A 14,497-nucleotide genomic window follows, 5' to 3' on the forward strand; every position below is an offset into this window, starting at 1 on the left:
AGCGCTCAGGACCTCAGACTGGGGTGAAGGTTCACCTTCCAACAGGACAACGACCCTAAGCACACAGCCAAGACAACGCAGGAGTGGCTTTGGGACAAGTCTCTGAATGTTGTTGAGTGGCCCAGCCAGAGCCCGGACTTGAACCCGATCTAACATCTCTGGAGAGACCTAAAATAGCTGTGCAGCAATGCTTACCATCCAACCTGACAGAGCTTGAGAGGATCTGCAGAGAAGAATTGGAGAAACTCCCCAAATACAGGTGTGCCAAGCTTGTAGCGTCATACCCAAGAAGACTAGAGGCTGTAATTGCAGCCAAAGGTGGAGTAAAGGGTCTGAATACTTATGTAAATGTCATATTTCAGTTTTACATTTTTTTTATGAATTTGAAAATAATACTATGAACCTGTTTTTGCTTTTTCATTATGCGGTATTGTGTGTAGATTGTTGAGGGGAAAAGGGGAATAAGGGAAAAAACTATTAAATCAAATCAAATGTTATTTGTCACATACACATGGTTGGCAGATGTTCATGCGAGTGTTGCAAAATGCTTGTGCTTCTAGTTCTGACAATGCAGTAATAACCAACGTGTAATCTAACCTAACAATTCCACAACAACTACCTTATACACACAAGTGTAAAGGAATAAAGAATATGTACATAAAGATAAATGAATGAGTGATGGTACAGAACGGCATAGGCAAGATACAGTAGATGGTATCGAGTACAGTATATACATATGAGATGAGTAATTTAGGGTATGTAAACAAAGTGGCATAGTTTAAAGTGGCTAGTGATACATGTATTACATAAAGATGCAGTAGATGCTATCGAGTACAGTATATACATATGAGATGAGTAATTTAGGGTATGTAAACATATAAAAGTAGCATTGTTTAAAGTGGCTAGTGTTAAAAAAAATTACATCAATTTTCCATTATTAAAGTGGCTGGAGTTGAGTCAGTATGTTGGCAGCAGCCACTCAATGTTAGAGCAGGTGCCGTATCAGGCTGTGATAGAGCCCGACAGGATTCTCTCGATTGTGCATCTGTAAAAGTTTGTGAGTGCTTTTGGTGACAAGCTAAATTTCTTCAGCCTCCTGAGGTTGAAGAGGCGCTGCTGTCTGTGTGGGTGGACCAATTCAGTTTTTCCGTGATGTGTACGCCGAGGAACTTAAAACTTACTACCCTCTCCACTACTGTCCTGTCGATGTGGATAGGGGGGTGTTCCCTCTGCTGTTTTCTGAAGTCCACGATCATCTCCTTTGTTTTGTTGACGTTGAGTGTGAGGTTATTTTCCTGACACCATACTCCGAGTGCCCTCACCTCCTCCCTGTAGGCCGTCTCGTCATTGTTGGTAATCAAGCCTACCACTGTAGTGTCGTCTGCAAACTTGATGATTGAGTTGGAGGCGTGCATGGCCACGCAGTCGTGGTTGAACAGGGAGTACAGGAGAGGGCTCAGAAAGCACCCTTGTGGGGCCCCAGTGTTGAGGATCAGCGGGGTGGAGATTTTGTTACCTACCCTCACCACCTGGGGGCAGCCCGTCAGGAAGTCCATTACCCAGTTGCACAGGGCGGGGTCTGCGCATGCTTTAAGGACGCGGCTGGGGATGCCGTCTGGGCCTGCAGCCTTGCGAGGGTTAACACGTTTAAATGTTTTACTCACGTCGGCTGCAGTGAAGGAGAGTCCGCAGGTTTTGGTGGCGGGCCGTGTCAGTGGCACTGTATTGTCCTCAAAGCGAGCAAAGAAGTTATTTAGTCTGTCTGGGAGCAAGACATCCTGGTCCGCGACGGGGCTGGTTTTCTTTTTGTAATCCATGATTGACTGTAGACCCTGCCACATACCTCTTGTGTCTGAGCTGTTGAATTGCGACTCTACTTTGTCTATATACTGACACTTAGCTTGTTTGATTACCTTGCGGAGGAAATAGCTACACTGTTTGTATTCGGTCATGTATCCGGTCGTCTTGCCCTGGTTAAAAGCAATGGTTTGCGCTTTCAGTTTCGCACGAATGCTGCCATCAATCCAGCTGGCTGCACCGACTCCGTGAAGCAAAGAACCTTACAGTCTCTGTCTCTCTGGAATGCTACCCTTGCTCGGATTTCATCAACCTTGTAGTCAAGAGACTGGACATTGGCGAGTAGTATGCTTGGGAGTGGTGCGCGATGTGTCCGTCTACGGAGCCTGACCAGAAGACCGCTTCGTCTGCCCCTTTTACGGCGACGTTGTTTTGGTTCGCCGGCTGGGATCTGATCCATTGTCCTGGGTGGTGGGCAAAACACAGGATCCGCTTCGGGAAAGTCGTATTCCTGGTCGTAATGATGGTGAGTTGACGTTGCTCTTATATTCAGTAGTTCCTCCCAACTGTCTGTAATAAAACCTAAGATTACCTGGGGTAACAATGTAAGAAATAACGTTAAAAAAAATTAAATACTGCATAGTTTCCTAGGAACGCCGGAAGTAGGCCATTTTCCATAATCCATTTTATAATAAGGTTGTAATATAACAAAATGGAGAAAAAGTCAAGGGATCTGAATACTTTCCGAAGGCACTGTAGTCTGTCATTAACTACTGTAACCATTATAGTCTGTCATACTGTAATTAATAATACAGTCTGTCATTATGGACTGTACATACGAAAATATGTGGACACCCCTTCAAATGATTGGATTCACCTATTTCAGCCACACCCATTGCTGATAGGTGTATCAAATCGAGCACTCATTTCAGCATGACAAGGTCCCTGTGTACAAAGCGAGGTCCTTAGAGAATTGGTTTTTCGAGATCGATGTGGAAGAATTTGACTGGCCTGCACAGAGCCCTGACCTGCTATAACAGCCTTCCCAGAAGAGTGGAGGCTGTTGTAGCAGCAAAGGGGGGACCAACTGAATATTAATGCCCATGATTTTGGCCATGAAGTGTATCTACCTCAATTACCTCGTACCCCTGCACATCGACTTATTGTTACTCATTGTGGATTTATTCATTGTTATTTTTCTATGATATCTCAATTTCTTACTCTCTGCATTGTTGGGAAGGGCCCTAAGGAAGCATTTCACTGTTCGTCTCTCTCCATTGTTGGGAAGGACCTTAAGTAAACATCTACACTTGTTGTTTACCAAGCATGTGACAAATAACACTTGATTTGATTTTAGGTATTGTATGACATTTTGGGGGGTAGCCCTGGCTGGGACTCAAACCCAGCCAGGGTTGGGACTCAAACCCATCATCTTAGCCCTTACGCCAAGAGATCCTAACATCTGAAGAGGTTGCTTGGTGTTGGGCTGAGGTCGCTATCTAGGCTACTGTAAGTTCTGCTCTGGTTGAAGATGTTCTGTCATGTTCTGCTCTGGTTGAAGATGTTCTGCTCTGGTAGAAGATGTCCTGTCATGTTCTGCTCTGGTAGAAGATGTCCTGTCATGTTCTGCTCTGGTAGAAGATGTTCTGCTCTGGTTGAAGATGTCCTGTCATGTTCTGCTCTGGTAGAAGATGTTCTGCTCTGGTAGAAGATGTCCTGTCATGTTCTGCTCTGGTAGAAGATGTCCTGTCATGTTCTGCTCTGGTAGAAGTTGTTCTGCTCTGGTTGAAGATGTCCTGTCATGTTCTGCTCTGGTAGAAGATGTTCTGCTCTGGTTGAAGATGTCCTGTCATGTTCTGCTCTGGTTGAAGATGTTCTGCTCTGGTAGAAGATGTCCTGTCATGTTCTGCTCTGGTAGAAGATGTCCTGTCATGTTCTGCTCTGGTAGAAGATGTTCTGCTCTGGTTGAAGATGTCCTGTCATGTTCTGCTCTGGTTGAAGATGTTCTGCTCTGGTTGAAGATGTTCTGCTCTGGTAGAAGATGTCCTGTCATGTTCTGCTCTGGTTGAAGATGTTCTGTCATGTTCTGCTCTGGTTGAAGATGTTCTGTCATGTTCTGCTCTGGTTGAAGATGTCCTGTCATGTTCTGCTCTGGTAGAAGATGTTCTGCTCTGGTTGAAGATGTCCTGTCATGTTCTGCTCTGGTTGAAGATGTTCTGCTCTGGTAGAAGATGTCCTGTCATGTTCTGCTCTGGTAGAAGATGTCCTGTCATGTTCTGCTCTGGTTGAAGATGTCCTGTCATGTTCTGCTCTGGTAGAAGATGTTCTGCTCTGGTTGAAGATGTCCTGTCATGTTCTGCTCTGGTTGAAGATGTTCTGCTCTGGTAGAAGATGTCCTGTCATGTTCTGCTCTGGTAGAAGATGTCCTGTCATGTTCTGCTCTGGTAGAAGATGTTCTGCTCTGGTTGAAGATGTCCTGTCATGTTCTGCTCTGGTTGAAGATGTTCTGCTCTGGTAGAAGATGTCCTGTCATGTTCTGCTCTGGTAGAAGATGTCCTGTCATGTTCTGCTCTGGTAGAAGATGTTCTGCTCTGGTTGAAGATGTCCTGTCATGTTCTGCTCTGGTTGAAGATGTTCTGCTCTGGTAGAAGATGTCCTGTCATGTTCTGCTCTGGTAGAAGATGTCCTGTCATGTTCTGCTCTGGTAGAAGATGTTCTGCTCTGGTTGAAGATGTCCTGTCATGTTCTGCTCTGGTTGAAGATGTTCTGCTCTGGTAGAAGATGTCCTGTCATGTTCTGCTCTGGTAGAAGTTGTTCTGTCATGTTCTGCTCTGGTTGAAGATGTTCTGCTCTGGTTGAAGATGTTCTGTCATGTTCTGCTCTGGTTGAAGATGCTCTGCTCTCGTAGAATATGTTCTCTCATGTTCTGCTCTGGTAGAGTTGTTCTGTCATGTTCTGTTTTGGTTGAAGATGTCATGTCATGTTCTGCTCTAGTAGAATATGTCCTGGCATGTTCTGCTCTAGTAGAAGATGTTCTGTTATATTATGCTCTGGTCGAAGATGTTCTGTTATATTATGCTCTGGTCAAAGATGTTCTGTCATGGTCTACTATGGTAGAAGATGTTCTGCTCTGGTAGAAGATGTCCTGTCATCTTCTGCTTTGGTCAAACATGTCCTGACATCTTCTGCTCTGGTCAAGCATGTCCTGACATCTTCTGCTCTGGTAGAATATGTCCTGTCATGTTCTGCTCTAGTAGAAGATATTCTGTCATGTTCTGCTCCAGTAGAAGATGTCCTGTCATGTTCTGCTCTAGTAGAATATGTCCTGTCGTGTTCTGCTCTAGTAGAATATGTTCTGTCATGTTCTGCTCTAGTAGAATATGTCCTGTCATGTTCTGCTCTAGTAGAATATGTCCTGTCGTGTTCTGCTCTAGTAGAATATGTTCTGTCATGTTCTGCTCTAGTAGAATATGTCCTGTCATGTTCTGCTCTAGTAGAATATGTCCTGTCATGTTATGCTCTAGTAGAATATGTCCTGTCATGTTCTGCTCTAGTAGAAGATGTTCTGTCATGGTCTACTATGGTAGAAGATGTCTTGGCATGCCCTGCTGTCTTTATTGAGTTTTTGATATGTTGACAAGTGTATAGTGGCTGTAGATATACTGTATGGAGCTATATGTATGTATCTATGTTCTATTCTGACATTGCACTATGGTCAGACATGTCCTGCCATCTCTGTTGCCTTCTTATTGGCTGTGTTTTAACCTGCTATGTTCTGATTGGATATGTGTATCTGACTTGTTATGTTATAATTGGCTGTGTTGTGATTGGCTGTGTTCCAGAGACTACCCCCTCCCCGGCCCCTCCCTCAGCAGAGCCCCATAGGGCAGGTGTCCCAGTGGGCAGAGCTTCATCGTCCCGACACCTCCCCTCACCCCTCCTCTGGTCCTCCTGTCTGCTGCAAGGGGCCCTAACTCTGGCCCTGATATGGTGAGTACATACACACTCCACACTGAACACTACACTACAGTGATGTCTGCTGCAAGGGGCCCTAACTCTGGCCCTGATATGGTGAGTACATACACACTCCACACTAAACACTACACTACAGTGATGTCTGCTGCAAGGGGCCCTAACTCTGGCCCTGATATGGTGAGTACATACACACTCCACACTAAACCCTACACTTCAGTGATGTCCGCTGCAAGGGGCCTAACTCTGCCCTCTTGTGTTGAGTAGATAACCCAGACCCGGCGCCAGAACAAATCAGTTGGACGGTAATTTCCATGGATGGGCCCATTTATTTTTTCAGTTTGGTGCCCACAGCCTTAGTTATTGAGATGTAAAAATACAACGGGTGGAGTTGGAGTTTAAATTCCCATTTTTATAAGACATTCCAAACCCGTAAGAAAATGCACAGTGTAGGCCTAATTAAACGGTATGTTCCACTTGTTGACGTGGCCTGCTGGCGATCAGTAGGCTTCCTCATTTACATCCTCGTTGACGGTATATTGATCTATACCTTCAGCAGCTCCGTATATTGATCTATACCTTCAGTAGCTCCGTATATTGATCTATACCTTCAGTAGCTCCGTATATGTATTGATCTATACCTTCAGTAGCTCCGTATATTGATCTATACCTTCAGTAGCTCCGTATATTGATCTATACCTTCAGTAGCTCCGTATATTGATCTATGCCTTCAGTAGCTCCATATATTGATCTATACCTTCAGCAGCTACGTATATTGATCTATACCTTCAGCAGCTCCGTATATTGATCTATACCTTCAGTAGCTCCGTATATTGATCTATACCTTCAGTAGCTCCGTATATTGATCTATACCTTCAGTAGCTCCGTATATTGATCTATACCTTCAGTAGCTCCATATATTGATCTATACCTTCAGCAGCTCCGTATATTGATCTATACCTTCAGCAGCTCCGTATATTGATCTATACCGTCAGTAGCTCCGTATATTGATCTATACCTTCAGTAGTTCCGTATATTGATCTATATCTTCAGTAGCTCCGTATATTGATCTATACCTTCAGTAGCTCCGTATATTGATCTATACCTTCAGTAGCTCCGTATATTGATCTATACCTTCAGTAGCTCCGTATATTGATCTATAACTTCAGTAGCTCCGTATATTGATCTATACCTTCGGTAGCTCCGTATATTGATCTATAACTTCAGTAGCTCCGTATATTGATCTATACCTTCAGTAGCTCCGTATATTGATCTATACCTTCAGTAGCTCCGTATATTGATCTATACCTTCAGTAGCTCCGTATATTGATCTATACCTTCAGCAGCTCTGTATATTGATCTATACCTTCAGCAGCTCCGTATATTTCTATCATACATAGCCTACTACATGAAACAGTGAATAGATTTTTATTCATTTGTTTAGGCAGGTCCTAAAATAAAAATCAAAAAATAAGAAAATGTATTTTCAAAAGCATAGAATAGCATATTTTGAGTTTAACTCAGTCACTGATCTGTGAAGCCTGGGTTACATGGCTACAGGGTTACAGGGTTACATGGCTACAGGGTTACAGGGTTACAGGGCTACAGGGTTACATGGCTACAGGGCTACAGGGTTACATGGCTACAGGGTTACAGGGCTACAGGGTTACATGGCTACAGGGTTACAGGGTTACAGAGCTACAGGGCTACAGGGTTACAGGGTTACAGAGCTACAGGGCTACAGGGTTACTGAGCTACAGGGTTACAGGGCTACAGGGTTACATGGCTACATGGCTCCAGGGCTTCAGGGTTACAGGGTTACATGGCTACAGGGCTACAGGGCTACAGGGCTACAGGTTTACAGGGCTACAGGGCTATAGGGCTACAGGGGTACAGGGCTACAGGGCTACAGGCTAAAACAATACGTGGCCAGATCCGATACCTCTTGTGGTATGATTTTGTTTTCCTCGCTTTTTGCAAAAAGTATCATAAAAGCTATCAATAAGTTAATATGAGTTGCCTCTTAGTTAATTATCCTTGTCCTCTACACACCTCATGTAAAAATAATTTCATAGAATTGCATGAAATAACTAATGCATTCCGGAGCTTCCCAGGTCACACTCCCTTTCTTTTCTGTCACCTCCTAATTTCTTTTCCAAATGAAGCACTGGTAAGGGGCCAGGAGAGAGCTGTAGGGTACCGGCCGGTGGTGATGGAGGACGATATCACCCAGCCACAGTCAACAAAGAGCTATTTGAAAGCTTAATGCTTAAAACCAGCAAATCAAATTGTTTGGGGACAGACTTGATAGACAACAGAGCTCTGAATGGGTTCCTTGGTAAAGATTGCCACTCCACCGCCTTTGGAAGATCTGTCTTGTCAAAAAAGGTTATAACCAGAAAGGTTAATATCAGTGTTCAAAACACTCTTCATTAACCACATCTCAGTAATGACCAACACATTTGGATTGAAGCTGTGAACCCACACTCTCAATTGATCCATTTTAGGTAATAAGCTTCTAGTGTTAACATGCAGAAAACCCAGGCTTTTACGAGAACAGAAATCATTGATGCAGAAATCAGAGCACAAGTCAGAATTGGGGCTAGCAACAGTAGATGGGCCAGGGTGTACATGAACATTTCCAGTATCATCATTAGTAATATAATCAGGGCACGGCAGAGGACAGGTAAAGATTTGCAGTGTTGATGTTTTATGACATTTGAAAGCATCAGATGGTAACAAGATCCTATTGTACAACAATTTAATACTAAGCCGATGAGACGGGGTTAGAATAGGATGAGTGGCCAAGAGTCTGTGTAACCAATAGAGAGTCAGAGTGCCGAGTGTGAACAAACATTTTCTGTCCCACGGTCGGGTAACTAGCAAGTTCATAGTCAACAAAGCGCGCAGGAGTCACTGTAAAAAATGTAACAGCTTGGGGCCATTGTAAGAGCGATAACTTCAGAGAACAGTTGATGAGTTCTGTAGACTATAAAAGTATGAAATCAAATAAAAAAATAGTAGGAATACACTAGTTAAATTAATAAATAGTAGGTCTATACTAGTTAAATTAATAAATAGTAGGTCTACACTAGTTACATTAATAAATAGTAGGTCTATACTAGTTAAATTAATAAATAGTAGGTCTATACTAGTTAAATTAATAAATAGTAGGTCTATACTAGTTAAATTAATAAATAGTAGATCTACACTAGTTAAATTAATAAATAGTAGGTCTATACTAGTTAAATTAATAAATAGTAGGTCTATACTAGTTAAATTAATAAATAGTTGGTCTACACTAGTTAAATTAATAAATAGTAGATCTACACTAGTTAAATTAATAAATAGTAGGTCTATACTAGTTAAATTAATAAATAGTAGGTCTATACTAGTTAAATTAATAAATTGTAGGAATACACTAGTTACATTAATAAATAGTTTGTCTACACTAGTTAAATTAATAAATAGTAGGTCTAAACTAGTTAAATTAATAAATAGTAGGCCTATACTAGTTACATTAATAAATAGTAAGCCTATACTTGTTAACTAAATAAATAGTAGGTCTATACTAGTTCAATTAATAAATAGTAGGCCTACACTAGTTAACTAAATAAATAGTAGGCCTACACTAGTTAAATTCATAGTAGGCCTATAACTAGTTAACTAAATAAATAGTAGGCATACACTAGTTAAATTAATAAATAGTAGGTCTATACTAGTTAACTAAATAAATAGTAGGACTACACTAGTTAACTAAATTAATAGTAGGCATACACTAGTTAACTAAATAAATAGTAAGCCTATACTAGTTAACTAAATTAATAGTAGGCATACACTAGTTAAATTCATAGTAGGCCTACACTAGTTAAATAAATAAATACTAGGCCTACACTAGTTAACTAAATAAATAGTAAGCCTATACTAGTTAACTAAATAAATAGTAGGCATACACTAGTTAAATTAATAAATAGTAGGCCTACACTAGTTAAATTAATAACTAGTAGGTCTATACTAGTTAACTAAATAAATAGTAAGCCTATAACTAGTTAACTAAATAAATAGTAGGCATACACTAGTTAAATGAATAAATAGTAGGCCTACACTAGTTAAATTAATAACTAGTAGGTCTATACTAGTTAACTAAATAAATAGTAGGACTACACTTGTTAACTAAATAAATAGTAAGCCTATACTAGTTAACTAAATTTATAGTAGGCATACACAAGTTAAATTAATAGTAGGCCTACACTAGTTAACTAAATAAATAGTAGGCCTACACTTGTTAACTAAATAAATAGTAGGCCTACACTAGTTAACGAAATAAATAGTAAGCCTATACTAGTTAACTAAATAATTAGTAGGCCTATACTAGTTAACTAAATAAATAGTAGGCCTATACTAATTAACTAAACAAATAGAGGCCTATACTAGTTCAATGAATAAATAGTAGGCCTATACTAATTAAATTAATAAATGGTAGGTTAATACCAGTTAACTAAATAAATAGTCGGCCTGTACTAGTTAAATAAATAGTAGGCCTAAACTAGTTAAATAAATAGCAGGCCTATACTAGTTAACTAAATGCCTATGCAAGTTAATTAACGCGCTTCTAAGTAAGCTCACACAAATAAGCTTCTCAAATCAAAACAAATGTTTTTTGTCAAATGCGCCGAATGCAACAGGTGTAGACCTGAAATTATTACTTACAAGCCCTTAAACAACAATGCAGTTTAATGAAAAAATAAGTGTTAAGTAAAAAAACAGATAAGTAAATAATTAAAAATATAAGTAACAAATAATTAAAGAGCAGCAGTGTGGAGGTTATATACAGGGGGTACCGGTACAGAGTGAATGTGGAGACTATATACAGGGGGTACTGGTACAGAGTCAATGTGGAGGCTATATACAGGGGGTACCGGTACAGAGTCAATGTGGAGGCTATATACAGGGGGTACCGGTACAGAGTGAATGTGGAGACTATATACAGGGGGTACTGGTACAGAGTCAATGTGGAGGCTATATACAGGGGGTACCGGTACAGAGTGAATGTGGAGGCTATATACAGGGGGTACCGGTACAGAGTCAATGTGGAGGCTATATACAGGGGGTACCGGTACAGAGTCAATGTGGAGGCTATATACAGGGGGTACCGGTACAGAGTCAATGTGGAGGCTATATACAGGGGGTACCGGTACAGAGTCTATGTGGAGGCTATATACAGGGGGTACCGGTTCAGAGTCTATGTGGAGGCTATATACAGGGGGTACCGGTACAGAGTGAATGTGGAGGCTATATACAGGGGGTACCGGTACAGAGTCAATGTGGAGCTATACACAGGGGGTACCGGTACAGAGTGAATGTGGAGGCTATATACAGGGGGTACCGGTACAGAGTCAATGTGGAGCTATATACAGGGGGTACCGGTACAGAGTGAATGTGGAGGCTATATACAGGGGGTACCGGTACAGAGTGAATGTGGAGGCTATATACAGGGGGTACCGGTACAGAGTCAATGTGGAGGCTATATACAGGGGGTACCGGTACAGAGTCAATGTGGAGGCTATATACAGGGGGTACCGGTACAGAGTCAATGTGGAGGCTATATACAGGGGGTACCGGTACAGAGTCTATGTGGAGGCTATATACAGGGGGTACCGGTTCAGAGTCTATGTGGAGGCTATATACAGGGGGTACCGGTACAGAGTGAATGTGGAGGCTATATACAGGGGGTACCGGTACAGAGTCAATGTGGAGCTATACACAGGGGGTACCGGTACAGAGTGAATGTGGAGGCTATATACAGGGGGTACCGGTACAGAGTCAATGTGGAGCTATATACAGGGGGTACCGGTACAGAGTGAATGTGGAGGCTATATACAGGGGGTACCGGTACAGAGTGAATGTGGAGGCTATATACAGGGGGTACCGGTACAGAGTCAATGTGGAGGCTATATACAGGGGGTACCGGTACAGAGTCAATGTGGAGGCTATATACAGGGGGTACCGGTACAGAGTCAATGTGGAGGCTATATACAGGGGGTACCGGTACAGAGTCAATGTGGAGGCTATATACAGGGGGTACCGGTACAGAGTCAATGTGGAGGCTATATACAGGGGGTACCGGTACAGAGTGAATGTGGAGGTTATATACAGGGGGTACCGGTACAGAGAGAATGTGGAGGCTATATAGAGGGGGTACCGGTACAGAGTGAATGTGGAGGCTATGTACAGGGGGTACCGGTACAGAGTGGATGTGGAGGCTATATACAGGGGGTGCCGGTACAGAGTCAATGTGGAGCTATATACAGGAGGTACCGGTACAGAGTCAATGTGGAGGCTATATACAGGGTATTACGGTACAGAGTCAATGTGGAGGCTATATACAGGGTATTACGGTACAGTGTCAATGTGGAGGCTATATACAGGGGGGTACAGTACAGAGTCAATGTGGAGGCTATATACAGGGTGTTACGGTACAGAGTCAATGTGGAGGCTATATACAGGGTGTTACGGTACAGAGTCAATGTGGAGGCTATATACAGGGTGTTACGGTACAGAGTCAATGTGGAGGCTATATACATGGTGTTACGGTACAGAGTCAATGTGGAGGCTATATACAGGGGGTACCGGTACAGAATCAATGTGCGGGGGCACCGGTTAGTCAGGGTAATTGAGGTAATATGTACAGGTAGGTAGAGTTAAAGGGACTATGCATTGATAATAAACAGAGAGTAGCAGCAGCGTAAATGAGGGGTCTGGGTAGCCCTTTGATTAACTGTTCAGGAGTCATGGCTTGCTGGTAGAAGTTGTTAAGAAGTCTTTTGGACCTAGACTTGGCGCTCCGGTACCACTTGCCGTGCAGTAGCAGAGAGAACAGTTTTTGACTAGGGTGGCTGGAGTCTTTGACAATTGGCCCCAGTGATGAACTGGGCCGTACACACTGCCCTCTGTAGTGCAATCGGAGGCCGAGCAGTTGCCATACCAGGCGGTGATGCAACCAGTCAGGATGCTGTCGATGGTGCAGCTGTAGAACAAGTTAATTAGCCTACATAAAATTTTGATCAGTCCAAAGCCTGCAGGATGTGTGTGTATGTGGCTGAGGTACCTGTACCAGACAGGGGGAGACAGGCCAGGGCAGACGGGGAGCAGATCGCTGGGTGGGATCCTTGCAGCAGTGCCGCATGCAGCGGGAGTAGGTGTCACAGCTGCTTGGTAGAAGCTTTTTTTTCGGGAGGTTGAGTAGGAGAGGAGACTTTCAACCAGACAGGTGCAGATAAAAATGTCAGGACTTTACAAAAAACGTTGGGCAAAGACAGAAAGCAAGACGCCATTAAAAGTTCTACATTTGAGTGCCATTCCCTCACTGGAAAATGAGGCCAATTCCCTCACTGAGGGACACTGGAAAACGAGGGCCATTCCCTCTCCGAAGGTCACTGGAAAACGAGGGCCAGTCCCTCTCCGAAGGACACTGGAAAACGAGGGCCATTCCCTCTCCGGAGGACACTGGAAAACGAGAGCCATTCCCTCTCCGAAGGACACTGGAAAATGAGGGCCATTCCCTCTCCGAAGGACACTGGAAAACGATGGCCATTCCCTCTCCGAAGAACACTGGAAAACGAGGGACATTCCCTCACAGAGGGACACTGGAAAACAAGGGCCATTCCCTCACCGAAGGACACTGGAAAATGAGGGACATTCCCTCACAGAGGGACACTGGAAAACGAGGGCCATTCCCTCTCCGAAGGACACTGGAAAACGAGGGCCATTCCCTCTCCGAAGGACACTGGAAAACGATGGCCATTCCCTCTCCGAAGAACACTGGAAAACAAGGGCCATTCCCTCTCCGAAGGACACTGGAAAACGATGGCCATTCCCTCTCCGAAGAACACTGGAAAACAAGGGCCATTCCCTCTCCGAAGGACACTGGAAAACGATGGCCATTCCCTCTCCAAAGGACACTGGAAAACAAGGGCCATTCCCTCACAGAGGGACACTGGAAAACAAGGGCCATTCCCTCTCCGAAGGACACTGGAAAACGATGGCCATTCCCTCTCCGAAGAACACTGGAAAACAAGGGCCATTCCCTCTCCGAAGGACACTGGAAAACGATGGCCATTCCCTCTCCGAAGAACACTGGAAAACAAGGGCCATTCCCTCTCCGAAGGACACTGGAAAACGATGGCCATTCCCTCTCCGAAGGACACTGGAAAACAAGGGCCATTCCCTCACAGAGGGACACTGGAAAACAAGGGCCATTCCTTCTCCGAAGGACACTGGAAAACGATGGCCATTCCCTCTCCGAAGAACACTGGAAAACAAGGGCCATTCCCTCTCCGAAGAACACTGGAAAACGAGGGCCATTCCCTCTCCGAAGGACACTGGAAAACAAGGGCCATTCCCTCTCCGAAGAACACTGGAAAACGAGGGCCAGTCCCTCTCCGAAGGACACTGGAAAACGAGGGGTGATTGAGACAGTGACAGAACATTAACAGATCAGTTTGGCTCTTCTCTGTGTGATGTTTTGGTGTATCACCGTCCTGGGACCTATAAACCTGAGTCGCCCAGTAAAGTACAGGGGATGAGGAGGAGGATGAAGAGGATGAAGAGGAGACAATACAGTAGGAAAACATCTGCTCCAGCTAACAGTTTAAAACAAACACCACATCACAGGAAGCGAGTCAATTGGCTGATCCATAATTGTCCACGTATGATTGGTTGATCCATG

General features: G+C 43.5%; 1 protein-coding gene across 4 annotated transcripts in view; it reads left to right on the forward strand.

Annotated features, from left to right (window-relative positions):
- The window catches only part of LOC139408249 (ciliary neurotrophic factor receptor subunit alpha-like), a 447,111-nt gene that overhangs the window by 342,366 nt on the left and 90,248 nt on the right, over positions 1-14,497 (forward strand). For all 4 annotated transcript variants that reach the window (XM_071151924.1, XM_071151923.1, XM_071151922.1 and 1 more), the window contains exon 8: positions 5,640-5,787. In XM_071151924.1, the coding sequence (XP_071008025.1) occupies positions 5,640-5,787 (148 nt within the window). The remainder of the gene's footprint in view (positions 1-5,639; positions 5,788-14,497) is intronic.

This window comes from Oncorhynchus clarkii, chromosome 5 (genome assembly GCF_045791955.1).
Source record: "Oncorhynchus clarkii lewisi isolate Uvic-CL-2024 chromosome 5, UVic_Ocla_1.0, whole genome shotgun sequence".
Taxonomy (NCBI): domain Eukaryota; kingdom Metazoa; phylum Chordata; class Actinopteri; order Salmoniformes; family Salmonidae; genus Oncorhynchus; species Oncorhynchus clarkii.